This window comes from Triturus cristatus, chromosome 9 (genome assembly GCF_964204655.1).
Source record: "Triturus cristatus chromosome 9, aTriCri1.1, whole genome shotgun sequence".
Taxonomy (NCBI): domain Eukaryota; kingdom Metazoa; phylum Chordata; class Amphibia; order Caudata; family Salamandridae; genus Triturus; species Triturus cristatus.
In genome coordinates, this window is record NC_140592.1 from 549,326,512 (window position 1) to 549,343,386 (window position 16,875).

The 16,875-nt window shown below is 50.6% G+C and overlaps 1 protein-coding gene across 6 annotated transcripts in view; it reads right to left on the minus strand.

Moving 5' to 3' along the window:
* Positions 1 to 16,875, minus strand: part of SCYL1 (SCY1 like pseudokinase 1) — a 1,795,032-nt gene that overhangs the window by 986,752 nt on the left and 791,405 nt on the right. For all 6 annotated transcript variants that reach the window (XM_085625549.1, XM_085625547.1, XM_085625546.1 and 3 more), the window contains exon 11: positions 1,339 to 1,527. In XM_085625549.1, coding sequence (XP_085481675.1) covers positions 1,339 to 1,527 — 189 coding nt within the window. The remainder of the gene's footprint in view (positions 1 to 1,338; positions 1,528 to 16,875) is intronic.

The window sequence follows — 16,875 nt, forward strand, 5'->3', positions numbered from 1 at the left end:
GTTCCTGCTAAAGTGGTAGGTGTCAATGATGATAGTGTGAAAATCCAGGGTGGTCAGTGGTAGAATGGAAAGAATATGTTGAGAGTGGAGGAATCGGACAGTGGTGTGAACAGGCAAAGAGATTAATAAGAAGGAAGATGTTGCTACGGATCGGTGCTTAACACCCATGAACCACGGCACTCAGCTGAGGGGTGGGGGCAGAGTGAGGAATCTTCCTCTGCATTTTAGAGAGTAATCTTGTCCTTCAGATTAATTTGTACGTTGCCGTTTCCCACCTGCTTTCCAGGGCTTTTCCATTATCTGCTGTAGTTTATCTGTTGTGGTAAAGTTCCCTTTTCTTTTTATTTAATTCTATATTGATTTCTCGTTTAATAGGTTGTCTGGTTTTGTTATATCATACGTTATGTATATTAACGTTTTTCGTTATTCTATATCGTTGTTTTGGAAAGGAAAGAGCCATGCAGTGTTCTCTATGTGTACTCTGTGAGTCCTCTTGTGGAATGCATGTACCAGTACTTGCATTCCACGAGCTGGGGGGAATTTCATTGGTGGCAGTTACGAGACGGTGTATGCCACTGGTGGTCCGTCATTGAGAGTGTGAGATAAATCCGTAAATGAGACTTACCTGCGTCTGTCCCCTGCTTACGAGAGAAAGTTTCCATTCTAATAATTCTACTATCCTTTTATGAAGGAGATTCAGGTTTTCAGAAACATGGTGTTTTTCAGGATTCAGTATTGCATCATTAGAATGAATCAAAATATAACAGTTTGTCAAGACTGCAAAAGCAATAACTGGTCTACTGCAAATTCCCATTCTGGGCAGCACAGCTTCCTCAAAATGCGACATAGGCTCACCATCCATGCATAGCTGACCTACCAATCCCCAATCAGAACAAGCTCTCATTTTGAACAGTGCAGGAACCTACTTCGGATTGTGGCATGGTGGATCTCAGACTGTGAAACCCCTCCATCCAGCTCCCAGAGAGGCCTTACACTATTTTTAGAGCAAATATTTGCAAAACAAAATGCTTGAACATTAAAGACAAGACTACCTGCTTTACAACAATCTAAAGATAAGAAATCGAAAGAGGGCAAATAATGACAGTGCACATTTCATTGTCACAATAAATGTATAATGTCTGTCATCTAAAAAAAAGTGGAAGATGGACACTGAACTCATCATATTGGGTTATGCTGTGTTTCCAGAAAGAAACCGGTGGACAAGAAAAAAAATGTTTTTTAAAGTATAAACTTAATGAACACCACTTCTTACACTCAAATTCATATTTACTCTATCAGTTATATCATGTCTTGTTTTGCACAGAGGCACCTTCTCACCTGGTCACGGACTGACTTCTCAGAGTCCACAGCTGCTGAGCACAACACAGGCAGGATCTTGAAAGCACAGTCAGCCATGGAATAGAAGTTGTGCGTGGCTGCAAAAGCCAGGACACCAGCAATGCGGGAGGGGGCAAAGGGGTCCTTTGTGGCACGGCTGAAGGCAGAGATTAGGATGCGCTGACGAGTCTACAAAGAGAAGGAAAGGTGTAGGGGTAAAAAATGGGGCAATCAAGTTACGACTAAAAGGCGTATTTACAAACCATGCGTGTGACTAACAGAGGACTTTATTAGTACCAATAATGTAGAACAGCGAAAATAATGAAACTGCAAGCATTACTCCCGAGGAGGAAAATGTGTGCTTAGACTTAGAGGCAGAACAGACCTCTCAGTCTGCAGGACTTCCCAGCCGACTAGGATCTTAAAATAGAACACCTATGTTGGGACGATGTCCACTGAATGGTATACAGGTGCGTACTTCTACTGTGAGTGTCCAGCATAAATGTGAAACAGGGATCCTGAATATTTACTGGCCTAGCCAGCATGCTATTCTACCATGTACACGGAGGCCATCCCACTGGGATTCTCGTGGTCCAGAACGTATTCTGTGACCTAGAGGTGACACTGAACAATTGTCCTTTTCATAGATTGTTTACATGAAACATTGGTGGCAATCTACAGATTTCTGTGAACTAATAGTCATGAACAAACCTTATTTTCTGTAGGAAAGACAAATATTAAAGATGAACAACCATAAATAATACCATAGAATTATGAGTAAGACTGGAAATGCTTTATTAACTCCTAACTACATTATTGCTGTAAAATAAATCCCTGCAACAATAGCGCAGGGGGATTCAACATTGAACTCAGAGGCAGATCAATCACAAAAAAGAGTTCTCAATGAAGCAAAGACGTTCTTTCTAGTTGCGGGGGTAGTCTTGTGGTAATGAGCTGGAGGGATATTGTCCTTTTTCTAGCACATATTGCTGACAGTATTGCTTAGAGAGGCCACTGAAGCCAAATCTAAAGTGACATCATCTCCAACGGAGGTGCCTTTACTGCAGGCTTCCCAGAGTAGGTTGTGAGCTACTGGTGTCGGTCTAGTTACATGTAATTAGCTCGCCTGTGTGCAGCTCAGTGAACTAAATTAAAATGTTTGCTTGGTTGAATTAATATATGTATACTAAATGTGAAAAGCATGTATACAAAACAAAAATGTGTGCATTTTTATAACTCATTATTTTGATGTTTGGCGATAAAAAAATTGACGATTTTCCAAAATATATTTAAAACGGATATTTGAGTGGTAAAAATCCAACAATGTTGGGGAGACCTCGTAATAATACCATTACCTTAGTGGTCTTTATTTTGTATTTCCTTCCTATGGAACACGGAGGGGAGCATGCCAGAACAGACAGAATCATCCCTTTCACTGAAACTCGCTTAGGGCACTTTATGCCTACCCATGCTTGCTTCAATGTACCTTCCTTAATCAGGTCTTCTCTGCCTTCAGCATCTAAAATCCGAAGAGCCTCCACTACCTTATTTTCTCTTGACAATGTGTATCACAACAGCCAACCCTCCTAAAACAAGCATTTACAATGCAATAGGTCTCGCAGTGATATTGTTTTGAGTGAATGGCCTTGTAAATGACATTGTTTTTTATATTGTATATGTTTTGTAAATATGTATTAAAATGATTGTAATGTAAAATGCAAATAGTGTTAAAATTTGTTAATCCAGTGATGGTAGAGTCCGTTCTGGGGAAGGGGCGCTTCGCTAGGTGAACAAAAAGCCTCATGTGATTTCTCTTGAAATGGGAGAGGGTGAGACCTAAAAAGGAGAGGGGACAGGGAAGCGAGGACTTAGAACCAAAGTGATTGGGTGGATCTGTTTAGAATGCGTGGGGAGTTACTGTTAACATTTAGTTTAGTGTGAGGGGCATAGTGAGTAAGGTCAAAGTGGACCGGGGATGCAAAGTGTGAGCTTTATCTGCCTCAGAACTACTTGTGTACACATTCATAAGCATTCCCTCTGGGTTTTGCTCGGTCGTCAACCATGTGACATCATCCGATCCTGAAGAGCCTAGAAGGATGGATCTAGTCGAAAGCGCTCTACAGTCTCTGAGCAACAGTAGCCTCATTGAATCACAGTTGCTCAGTCCTTTTACCCCAGAAACAGACTAGTAAATGCTGCCAGTGGGGCTGGGAAGAAGCAGGTAGTGTGTTACATTGTAGTGGTATTTACATAGTGCTTGGTATCCTTGATCGGGTTTTGCAGTGGTTTATTGAAGGATATCTGGTGAAGAGAAGGGCCTCCTTGTCATAGTCTAAATTTCAAGTCTGGAGGGGGCAACCCTGTCGCTCAATATTTCTCTCATCTCGCATACACCCTAAACCACACACAACTCTCCCACACTCTGAACAATACACACACACCAAACAGCACCAGTGCACCGGCCGCACACTCACACGCTAAATCGCACACAACCTCCCACACGCTGAACCACAACACATATCAAGCTATCCAAAGCACAACTATACACTAGTCCTTACATAAACCCACACACACTGGACCCCTAAAACTCTCACACCAGCCACACACGCCAAACCACATGCATCAAGACAAACTCACAGCATCCATAAACTCCAAACCACTCACATATGTATAGACACCAAACTACAAAAGCCATACACACATGAATCTACACAAAAGGCACACAGAGGCAAGCACACTAATGCTCACACAGGCGCGCATGCCGATAAACACACATACCCAGACAAGGTATACAGAGAAAGGCCCACGCAACCCCCGCACCACATTTGCATTCACACACCATCATCATCACCCAGTAGACACATGCATGCGTACACAAGCAGACCAATGGAAACACACAGACCGAGATGCACATTTGGTACAGAAGTACATGGGTGATGGGTGATGTCTGAATTGGAGAGATGGCCCCTTCCTCTGTACCTTTGATAAGGCTGCTTCTCTCTCAGATTTTTGTCATTTCCTCTCTTTTACACGCACACCTACAAACGCGTATTCCTCACCCTATCTTTAACCACACACAGACTCGATCAATCCTCCACCTCTCTTCCATACACACACAAACACACACTTTGCTTGCCTCACTCCTCACCGGTCAGTTTCTCCTCTGTTTTCCCTCTCCCCCGCTCCCTTCTGGTTCTTTCTCTCTCTCAGCCTCGCCAATGCACAAGCCCACCTCCCTCCACCCCTCTGCTCACGGCCTTTCCATATCAGCTTCTGTGTAAATATCAGACTCCCGGAAGCTACTGTCCTTGGATCTGGGAGTGAAGGTAGCAGATCACTCATTGGTGAGAATCCACCTTCCCTGCCTGGTCATGGTCTGCCTACAGTTGACAGGTTGTGCGATCTTGGCCATATGACCGCATTCCTGCCGCTGACCGCGGCCCCCGCAGGGGGCCACTCGGCGGTCGGCGCCTTAGTGGCCCCGGGGCCCCGGTCTCCCCTCCCCACTCCCTCCTTCGGGGGGTGGGGGCAGGGACTCCGACTGGTGCCCCCCCCTTCGTGTCAGGGCCGGAAGTGACGCGCAATGCGTGTCACTTCCGGGCCCAGGGGTGAGGGGGAGGCTATTTAGCCTTCCCCCACCCTCACTGGCGACCTCTTTGTCGCCCACCTCGCCTTTGACCTCGCCGCATCGGTCCGTCGTCATCGCCTCGCGGGTCCCGCCGTCACCATTTTCAGTACGTAGGTGAGTCTTGCTTAACCCTTCTCGCCCCGGCCTCGTCCCTGGGCAGTACCAGGTCGACGGGGCCCTGTGGCCCGGATGGCCGCGGGCGGGGAGGGCGCAAGTTGGGACACGATGGCTCGGGGCCTTGTGTGGGATGTTGTCCTTTGCGTGCTAAAGCGTTAAGGGGCTAACCTCTACTGGGGTTTATGGCCGGGGGGGGGGGGGAAATTCGCTCGTCCTTATGTGCGGGAACTGTCGGCCGTTTGTGAGTATTGGGTCTCCGGGTGCTCCCCCTCTCCCCCTTGCCCCGGCGGGTGCTCACGGGGCATCTCAGCGCTTCGATCCGGGGATATCAGCCTGCACTTATGGCTCAGCGAGGCGCGAGTGGGCTGAGCAGGCAGGACAGCTCAGTGGGCTAATGCGCATAACTGAGCAGTCGAAGGCGCTTAGGAAATGTTTCTGTCTCTACGGAGACGCGGATTCGAATACCACTGCAGCTATTTAGTGTAAAACCCAGCTTGGTTTTGAATATTAACTCTGACCTCTTCGGTCCGCTTGCTTGTAATCTAGAGCGTGTGCGTGTTCCGTTTACCGGTTCGACTGTTCCGTGCCGTGTAACGAAATTATCTTCGTTTTACGCCCTGGCTGTGTGTTGCTGGAGGGAGGGCCTAATGATTAGTGCGCACGGTACCGCACCTGGAGGGACGCTGTTTTGGGGGCACAGAAGCATGCATGGTCATGTTTTCGGGTCACATTGGGACGGTAGTGGAGCCACGCGTAAAGGTTTTCGTGGCCGAGTGGTCAGAGCTGCTGCGCCCGTTGGCGCGCGGGGATAGCTTTTCCGAATAGGTGGGGGGGGGCGTGTGTGTCGGCGGGCACTGGGAGCTGGGTATGTTCATGGAGCCTGCTGCCCTTCGACGGTCCGGGTCAGGTTCGTCTTCCCCCCGGACACGGGTCAGGGGCACCAATGACTGGTGGCAGAGGCGCTGGGCTGGTGCCTCCTTTTGCCCCCTGCTTACAGCGCCCCTCGATGCGGGGGCCGGCACGCGTGCGCATAACTGCGGGTCTGAGCGTGCGCGATGCAGATACAACAGGCCCATTCGAATGCGGATACGATTCTTTTGAGCTCCGAGAATTTCGGGTCGAGCACGCAATATTTAAGCATGTCAGGCCTTATGAATCGAACGGGGTGGAACACTATAACGGTTCATTTAACGCGCTTGGATACCGTCGGGCCTAGCTAGCGCGCGTCGCTGCACTACATAGGGGACAATGGCTCAATGGGCAACAGTAAATTCATTGACTTGGCACAGGCGCGCACCATGTTGTTGCTTGCCAGGTATCGGGTTTGGGGTAGGTGTAGAGGCGAGCAGGGTGTGCATTATTAAAAGCGATATGTGTGAACACCAAATCATCTGCTGTCGGTACATCGTATTTCATGCAATATTGAGGCGGCAACCTAAACAAAGGCATTTGTGTGCAGAAATGCCGCGCGCGGTCGGGTCACCGGCATGGGATCTCGTGGATCTTTATCCCGCCAACCCCCCTCCCCCCTCCTGGTTCAGTAATCCTATGCAGGGTGATGGTTTACAGTGCACAATCTTGTTTGCGCCTAGGAGGATTGATGCATGGGGGGGGGGGGGCATGCGTTGTACATGTTGCCATCATTATTGAGGAGATAAGCGTAGTTGCTTCGTAGTCGAAATGAACACAAATTTGTAACGGCCATCCTAGGTCGGGGAAGCAGGCTGCGAGCCTCGTGGTCGCGTCTCCATTTAACTCGCCCCCCCTTTTTGGGGCAGCGCGGGTACTGTGCATTTTTTTTTTTTTCACTTCCGGACAGTGAGTTGGCCCCCGTGCCTGAATACGTAATGTAAAGCGCGCCAATAATTTCCTAGTGCACGCTATATAAACGCGAATGAATGGAGAATTGCCGCGTTCGCTTCCCGTGAGACAGCGACTTTGGGGCAAATGGGCACCAGGAAAGTAGTACGGGGGTGGGGCGCAAGCGAGCACCATGCTGCTTGCCAGGTTCAAGGTGGGGATAGGGGTAGACGCGAACAGGGTGTGCGTGGTTAAAAGTGATTTGTATGAACACCTGTTTCCCCCCCCCCCCCCACCTTTTTCTGCGTTTCAGTCACGCCTTTTCGTGTATGCATATTTCTTGTGCTTATGCTGGTTTCTCTTTCAGTACATTCGTCCGCTTTCGGTGACTGAAGGATTATTAAGTGGCAACAGAGAGACGCGAGCCTAACATCCTCCGTATTCGGGGCTCGGACGGGAGTAAGTACGGGCAGGTGGGGGAAGGGGGTACCGTTCGGAGTAGCAGGTGGCACTCTGGAGCAACGAATCAGCCTCAAAGGGGGCGAACAGGCGGTTAATTTTCTCTCTTTCCCAATTGCAGATAAGAGAGAGCAACTGCTAAGTGATGAACAGCCAAGGATTATCCCCCCCCCCTTTCACACCAGGGACACAGGTTGAGGAGTCCGTGCCGGACACTTCGGAGGAAGCCCGGATTGCCGCATTCTTGGAGCTGACGAGGGCCAAGGGTTTAGCTTGGGCGACTGAACTATTGAAAGCCAGTACCCCCCCAGACTCTGGGATATCGATGGACGGTCCGGCTACGGATAAGGATGTAGGGGAGGTTGCGGGCCCGTCACTGTCGAAAAGAATCCGCCGCCCCACGAGCAAAGACTTTCCGGTTGAGCAACCACCGGCTCGAAATAGAGCGGCCCCTCTTCACAGGGCCTCAGCGACACCCCAGGCGGCGGTTGGCTTGGGGACGGGGACGGGGACGCACAACGTACTGCCTTGCCCGCCCCAGGCGACATTTGCATCAGCAGAGGATCTGGGTAAGCTTTCAGACACTTTAAAAGACTTCATGGCTGAGGTCAGATCCGGTCTTTTGCTTGCCAGGTCACCCCTAGGGGTCGGCCCGTCCGCCCCACCGCCGCCGAGTGTGACCCCGGCGCCGGGGGGCTTCACGCAGGTCTGGGGTCAGCCGCCGGCTGCGGTGGAACCTCCTCCGCGGCCCCCACCCCCAGCTGCTGCTGTGGCCGAGAGCGCGGCAAGTGCGGTCGATCCCGCAGTAGTGGTTCCCCCGGTGGTACCGACGCCGGCACCAACACTAGCCGTAGCACCTAAGCCTCTAGTTACCACGGCCCCGCTAGTATCGGGCCGCTGCTCACTCGCTTGGATGGTCCCTTTAGTGGCCAAAGAAGGGATTTGGCGCAGGGAATTTATCGATATCTTCACCCTTCTCATGCATGGGGCGGAGGGGGTAGATACCAGGAGGATGGGCAACAAGGAAGAGGACAAGAGGGTGCGGTATCATTTATATCCCGCCAAAAATATTGGGACTTGGGGTCAGGCCTTTGCCATTTTTGCGGCAGTAATAGTGGAGAAATTCCCAGACGAAGGGCCAGGTCTCTTCCACTATGCAAGCGTGATTACAGAAGAGGCTGCTAAGGGTGGGGGCATGGGATGGTACCACTACGACTGACTTCCGTAGACAAAGAGCAATCTGCCCAGATCTTGAGTGGGACCAGTTGGAGGTCCGTTTATGGGTAAAACACATGGGCAAGCATGCTGAGGGGTCTACGACAAAGTCAGGTACAGAGAGCGGTGTAAAGAGCAAAGAGAAAGAGGATAAACAGGAGAGGAAATGGCAGAACAGGAAGTCCTTTCGGGGCGGTCGTGGGGGGGGTCGCAGGCCTGGCTTTCGGGCACTGTCTTCTGGGACTTGTAGGCTCTTTAATGCAGGGTTCTGCTCCTGGGACAAAACATGCCGTTTCTCACACAATTGCAGTGTGTGCGGGGCACCCCATGCCGCCACCGTATGCTCCAAGCGCGACACTCCCGACAAGCCTTCCTCGAGCGAGTAGCCCAGGGGGGGTTCCCCCTCCTGCGCTTTGGCCCCCCGCGAACACATCTGCCAGCGCGCATGCCCTTGCCCCACACGACCATGTGAAAGGGCCCTCTCCCATCAGCGTAAAGAACCTCCTCAGCGCCCTCCGCGGATACACTAGCAGGGAAGGGTCCCTCATTTCTGAGGGCTTCTTAGACGGTTTCCGCATTCCTTATCAAGGCCCCTTAGTGAGCAGGGATGCGGAGAATCAGAAATCAGCTAGGGAGCACCCGGAGGTAGTGCGGGATAAAATAGCGAAGGAGGTGTCTTTGGGCAGGGTGGCGGGCCCTTTTTCCTCACCCCCTATGCCCCACTTTGTGATTTCTCCCCTGGGGGTGGTACCAAAAAAGGAGCCAGGGGCTTTCCGACTTATTCACAACCTATCACACCCAGAAGGGGACTCCGTGAATTCCTGGCTTGACGAAGGTAGATGCTCAGTGTCTTACTGCTCCCTAGACCTGGCAGTCGACATGATCAGGAGGGCAGGGAAGGGAGCCTGGTTGGCCAAGTCTGATATCGAATCGGCCTTCAGGCTCCTGCCAGTACACCCGGACAGCCAACACCTTCTGGGCTTCAAGTGGGGGGACCAGGTCTTTTATGATAGGTGTATGCCCATGGGTTGCTCGGTGTCTTGTGCGTACTTTGAGGCGTTCAGCTCCTTCCTACAGTAGGTCTTAACAAACAGGTATGGCATTGAGGGAGTGACCCACTACCTGGATGATTTCCTGTTCATCGGGGGAGCTGACTCGCAAGATTGTGCACGGGCGCTGCAATGTTTCAAGGAATTGGCAGGACATTTGGGCGTACCTTTAGCTCCTGGTAAGACCGAGGGTCCGGCGCAGGTTTTGGTATTCTTGGGCATCGAGTTGGACACGGTAAAGGGCGTGTCCCGACTCCCTGCGGATAAGGTACAGGCCTTGCGTCAGGAGATTTGCGATCTACTGGGTAGGGACAAGGCTACTCTGGGTGAAATCCAATGCCTGCTAGGGACTCTGAATTTTGCGGTAAAGGTCATACCCATGGGGAGGGTATTTGCACGCAGGTTAGCAAGGGCGACCGCTGGTATAAAAAAGAAACATCACTGGGTCAAGCTGGGGACAGGTTTGAAGCAGGATCTGGTGGTGTGGAGCGAATTCCTAGCCCGCTTTAATGGGACGGTTATTTGGAAGCAGCACTGGATTGACAGTCAGGAACTTTGTCTTTTCACAGATGCCTCAGGCAGGGAAGGTTTCGGGGCTATCTTGGGCGAGGAATGGTGCGCTCAGGGATGGCCCAATGTTTGGCGCAGGCGTAGGATCACCAAAAATGTTACTGTTCTGGAGCTCTTCCCGATTGTTGTTGCACTACACCTATGGCCGGCGGCGTTGTCAGACAGGAAGGTGGTATTTTGGTCTGACAACATGGCGGTTGTTCAGGCAATTAACAACCAGTCCGCTAGGTGCCGGCTGGTGCTGTGCTTACTAAGGGAGTTGGTCCGGGCATGCCTGCGCATCAATGTCGAGTTTAAAGCCAGGCACATTGAGGGTATTCAAAATGTGGCAGCTGACGCTCTTTCTCGTTTTCAGTGGCTCCGATTCAGGGAGGCCTGGCCGCGGGCGAGAGCGCAGATGACCCCATTCCCGGACCATCTATGGAGGATCCTGCAGTGGGACTGAGCCTGAAGGCGATGGGAGAAAGAGCTCTGGCCCCAGGTACCAGAAAGCGTTACAGCGCCCACATGGCAACATTCAGAGCAACTTCTGTAGCGCTGGGTACTTCAGGGGCTGCGTTGGTGTCCCAGGTCCGAGCATTTCTGGTGTGGGCTAGGGGACAGGGGAAAAGCCGTTCATGGGTAGGCAGTCACTTGGCGGCCGTAAGCCACGACACCAGGTTGTCTGGCGCGGCGGATCCCACTAACTCCTATCCCATCCGGGCCGCCTTGAAGGGCTGGGCTAGGGAGGAGCCCAGGGCCCCTGATAATCGGGCCCCCATTGATTTCGAAATCCTGAAAGGCATGCTAGGGGCTCTCGAGCTAGTCACCTACTCTCATTACGAGGCCACGCTGTTTTCAGCCACGTTCTGCTTAGCATTTTTTGGGGCATTCAGAGTCAGCGAGTTAGTGGCTAGGTCCAAGGTCGACTGTTCAGGGGATGCGCTGGCAATTTCAGATGTGTCTATTTCCGGGTCACTGACCATTCATTTACGCAAGTCCAAGACTGATCAGGCGGGGCGGGGGATCAGGGTGGTTCTTCAGCCCCTAGGTGACCCCAGGTTCTGCCCAGTACAATGGGTAAAGGCGTTGTTGGAGTACAGACCGCCCGGCCCTGGTTATCTTCTGTTGCATTCAAATGGTACCCCCGTAACTAGATACCAGTTCGAGCAGGTAATCAGGGCCAGCTTAGCCAGGGCGGGGCTCGCCCGGCCGGACAGAAGGTATTCCAGCCACTCCTTCCGCATTGGCGCTGCCACCGCCGCTCACCTGGCGGGATTAGAGGCCGCTCAGGTGAAGAAATTGGGGCGTTGGGAATCTGATTGTTATAAGATATATGTTCGCCCGTGAGGCAGCTTTTAGTTAATGTGTTTTGTGATTTTATAGTGTGTATCGTTGAAATCACCCTTTCTGATTAAATAACTTGTGTGTACACCATGTCTCCTCTTTATTAGGACGAGTGGTGTGGGTGATCGGGCATTCATTTGTCGCCCGGGCAGCCCAATGGGCATCGCACCGGAATTGGATGCGACACTTCCCTCAGACTGAAGTGGAATGGATGGGGGTGCCGGGGATGAGATGGTTCGAACTCAGGAATAAGATCGAGCAGAGACTAAGAGCACACGGATCCACCTTGCCCCACCTGTTGGTGATACACCTGGGTGGGAACGACCTTGTTACCCTAGGGAGACGATTGCTGTTATTAGCCATGAAAAGAGACTTAGGGGAAATCTGCAAGCGTCTGGGCGAGTGTGAGATCGTGTGGTCGGAGATCATCCCCCGCAGGTCTTGGCGGGGGGCTAAATCCTTAGAAGCGGTAGAGCACTCCAGGAGGCGCATTAATGGAGCAATGCGTAAGTTCACGTCCCAAAGGGGTTTGGGCTTTATTCGCCATGAGATGATTCGGGGGAATGTAAAGGGGTACTTCGACTTAGATGGAGTACACCTCTCCCAAATAGGCATGGACCTGTTTTTATTGGATTTAAGCGAAGCATTGGTGAACAGAGGGTGCAGGTAAAGAGCTAGGTTGGTGGGGGGCCCTGGCTGCGACGGTTAGCCGCCTCCAGGGCTGTGGCGGAGTTACAGGGCGATCTGGAAGCAGGCCGGTACAAAGGGTACCTCTGCGCGGCACCACGTGGTGCCTGAGCCAAAACGAGGAGCCTCCAGAGAGGTCCCGGAAGCCGGACGGCGCCCCGCTAGGCCTGCGGGCGGTTGTGGGCCTGAACAACCGGGGGCTTGCTATGCGACGCTCCGCCCCGAGAGGGGGGGTGTGAGTAGAATTTCAACGGCACGTGAGCGAAAAAAGAATCACTTGGGGGGCAGCACTTGCGGGTCCTTCCCGTGCTGCCCGGCTCATCAGGCGGGCAGGTGAAGTAGATGGCCGCCTGCCCTTGGATCGCCCGTAAGATAACCCACCTATTAAATACCCTGGAATTATGTAATAAACCTGCAGCATTTGTTACCCACTTACAACTGTTTCTTGTATTTTCATTGGGTAACCTAATTTGGGGGAGGGGGGAAAGCGGGGTGCCCCTGGGGGTACTATGCCGCGGACCGCGGCCCCCGCAGGGGGCCACTCGGCGGTCGGCGCCTTAGTGGCCCCGGGGCCCTGGTCTCCCCTCCCCACTCCCTCCTTCGGGGGGCGGGGGCAGGGACTCCGACTGGTGCCCCCCCCCTTCGTGTCAGGGCCGGAAGTGACGCGCAATGCGCGTCACTTCCGGGCCCAGGGGTGAGGGGGAGGCTATTTAGCCTTCCCCCACCCTCACTGGCGACCTCTTTGTCGCCCACCTCGCCTTTTCCCTCCCTACCGCTTACCCGGCGTAGGCGTGGTGGGGTGGGTTTTTTGCTGAGCGTTGTAATGTTTTCCTTTTCGTTGCAGGCGGAGTTACAGGGCGATCTGGAAGCAGGCCGGTACAAAGGGTACCTCTGCGCGGCACCACGTGGTGCCTGAGCCAAAACGAGGAGCCTCCAGAGAGGTCCCGGAAGCCGGACGGCGCCCCGCTAGGCCTGCGGGCGGTTGTGGGCCTGAACAACCGGGGGCTTGCTATGCGACGCTCCGCCCCGAGAGGGGGGGTGTGAGTAGAATTTCAACGGCACGTGAGCGAAAAAAGAATCACTTGGGGGGCAGCACTTGCGGGTCCTTCCCGTGCTGCCCGGCTCATCAGGCGGGCAGGTGAAGTAGATGGCCGCCTGCCCTTGGATCGCCCGTAAGATAACCCACCTATTACATACCCTGGAATTATGTAATAAACCTGCAGCATTTGTTACCCACTTACAACTGTTTCTTGTGTTTTCATTGGGTAACCTAATTTGGGGGAGGGGGGAAAGCGGGGTGCCCCTGGGGGTACTAAGTGCGTGGCCCCCCCGTTGTTGATAGCTTGGTTGTATATTGCATCAGAGAGAAGGCTGGACAGTGTTGGAACACGTTAAGCTTCGCTCTGAGAGGCGGTTAGGCCTGGGCACAAGTAATTCCTTGTTAGAAAGATGTCCCTGATAAGACTTGAGCAGAGGCCGTGACGTCATGGTTCGGTACCCCTGAAAGGCGGGCAGTAGAAGGGTGGAGGGATTCATGTTAAGCCAATGGCTTTTAAAGTCGAAGGGCTGGGGTAGAGACGGTCATCGAATTGGAGAATAGTGCAGAGAAGAGTCAACCACATGTCGGGTTGTTTCCTTTGAAAGGCCGGTTGGGCTGGAGCAAGGACAGTTCCGTGGCAGATTGCTAGTGTCTGCAAAGGCATTGGCCTGTACACTCTCCCTCTTTCCCCACAGGTTGATGGTCACAGGAGTCTGGTAAAGCAATAGGAAGTGCACCTCCTTCCGCTTATCAAATACAGATGAACGTGCAGCTCTCGCTGAAAGTCAAGGGTGGTGCTTCGCGTAGGCCAGGGAACCTTGCCACAGATCACACAGCTCTCAGGAGACACCCAAGAGCAGCCGCAAACCTGCCGGGTGAGCCGAGCAGGCCTCACCCCAAAGTGAAACGAGTTTGAGCTACTGGCATTGGAAATGGCCACGCCTTTTATTTTGGTTTTAGTGTTTAAAACATAAATAAAAGACATTGTCATTTACAAAGGCAATAGCTTAAACTCGTGTAAATGAGAGACCTATTGCATTGCAAATGCTCGTTTTGTGAGGCATAGGGTAATTAAGTGATTTGCCCAGAATCACAGGATGTGGAATCGACCCCGAGGCTCGAACCTTGGTCAATGTGAAAAGCTGGCACTGGTAGGCGTTTGAAGAGCTGACACTGCTGGGTAGAGTAAGCAGCTTTTATTGGAGGGCACCGTGGCAAGCAGACACCGGTGGACAGTGTAGGAAGTTGGCATTGGTGGGCAGTTTGAGACATTGGCAATGACAGACAGTGTGAGGTACATTAATTGGTTAAGAGTGAGTGAAGTAAGGCGGAGAAAGCGAGAGAAGACGGCACTGGGGAAATACAGTAAAGAGGCACTGTGAAAAGACAGCAAAGATGGGCAGTGCACAAAGCGAACATTATGGCACTGTAAGAACAAGCATTGGCATAGCCAATAGGTCTCACCTTTGGGACCTAATAAGTGTTTGGTCAGAGCTACTGATTTTGTCAATGTCTTTAAGCCATGTTGTAGGCAGTGTGGCTGCTGTACAGCATGCTGAAAAGTTATAATAAAAAAGTGTTATAAACATTTACTTATCTTATATATAACCACTCTGCATGGCTTGTATATACCTTACACTCAGGTGGCGAAGCGAATACTACCAGGTGCATAGGCCAGGTGCAGAGTTCCTCTATAAAAATACCCAAAATAAAATGAAATCCATAGTTTCAGTAACTCAACTTACCATTCGTAGTGTGCAAAAGTTTTTTTAAGTTAGCTCTTTGTCAGCTTTGTGAATATTTTTCTTTTTATCACAAAGTTTTCTCTAAATGCATCTGGTGGATAACCATACAAAAAAGTAGCATTTGCTGGGTAAATGGTGGGAAAATATGCCCTTTAAGCAAGATTCTTCCCGTAAAGGTTTTGCTAAAAAAACACCAGCAAAAACTTCTTATTACAGAAAATTTCATCTGCGAGCAATGTTTTGTTAAGTTGACAAACTTCACAATGTCATGAAAAGCAGAGCTCCTAAAATGTATGAGAACCTTTAATTTCACTAATCCAATTTACAGTTCCACTTACAGCAACACCCACAGTTCTTCTAAGAGTTCCACTCACAAGAAAGCGAATGCTTCACTCTCAGTTCCAGCTGCAGCACCCAGCATGTGGTACCACTCACTGAATCCACTCACTTTTTCTTTTAACAGGTGGTTCTGTGTATTTGTAAGCGTTGAGAAAGTCGCACCAAGCATCCAGGGAGAAAACTATGTTTGTGGAGCTTACGACCAATACTGTATGACCGCTTTTGTCTTCCTGATTTATAAGCAACATTCTGAATATTTAATAAAAGTACTTTTTGAGGATAAGGATAAATTGAACTTTGTGTACTCACAGCATTCTGCAACCGTACGAAGACCCAGGCAAACACCCTCGTAGCACGGCACCAATAGGAGTATTTGAGCGACAAAACTTAGCACAAATTAAGGGATCTAACAGCAGAGTATTATGCATTCAGGACTTGGAGCAATATGTTTAATGTAGATCGTAATTCTGAAAATGAGATGCAGGTTACACGAGACAGTACAGCCCCCTGGACTGTCTGAAAATCAAGCAATAACTCAGAGAAGTATTGGGTTAAAGAATTCACTTTAGTACTGAAGGTGCGTAAAATAGGCGCTCGGCTCTGTGCTGTGCCGGAAAAGTCCGTCATGCTCTTAGATGCAGTGTTGCACATTCAGTGCATATGAACACACCCAGGTCAGGCAAGGGCTTTCTTGACGTGTTCTTCCTGTTTATTAACTCCTTTCTGAAAAGAAGATGGCCTGGCTGTGAGCTCAGGTACGAGCTAGGAGTGTTTCGGGGCCTGCAGTATTTCAGTCCCAAGGAAGGACATGCCCACATGTGTTTGTGCCAGTTTGACAATTTAATGTTGAACGCGATTTGTGCTCAGCACTGGGGTTTTTACTTGCTCAAATTCCTCAGTGTTTGGACTAAACATTGTGTTTTAATGTGTGGGGAAATCACAACCGCACATTATTCCTATTCCTACTCCCAAAAATCATCACATTCTGAATTGTATGGTAAAGTCACGTAGGTGAAAACACAACGTGGTTGAATAGTATTTTGCTCTTGGCCGCTCAGTAATAATGGTTCAGTTATGCATTTTTTCTTACCACAAATACCTTGAGATTCAGAATGAGACACTGAGGCCCTGATTACAAGTTGTTCGTTATATTCTGACCCATGCGTAAACGTCTGTTACGCATGGGTCGGAATGACATGTTTGAAGGTATTTAGCAGATCCGATAATTATCGAATGCATTAAACAACTCAACCTTCGTAGAATGTCATCAAGTCAAACCTGCCGAAATTTAACAGGGGGGAAACATGCAGTATTTACCATATTGTGCAGATTTTGGTGTGCACCGACACATAACGTATCCCAAGGTATCAATATTTATCAGGGGTGATGTATAATGGCTAGACTGGTAATAAGGCCCGAAAAGTGTAATTTAGAGCTTTGCAGAATAGCAGCACTGTAAATTTACACTATTCCTGGAAAAATCCATGTTCCCCGCTCTACTTAGAGTTAGGTGATGCGCTGAGTTTTCCATGTTGGAGCATCTGCTGCTTCTACCATTGGGAA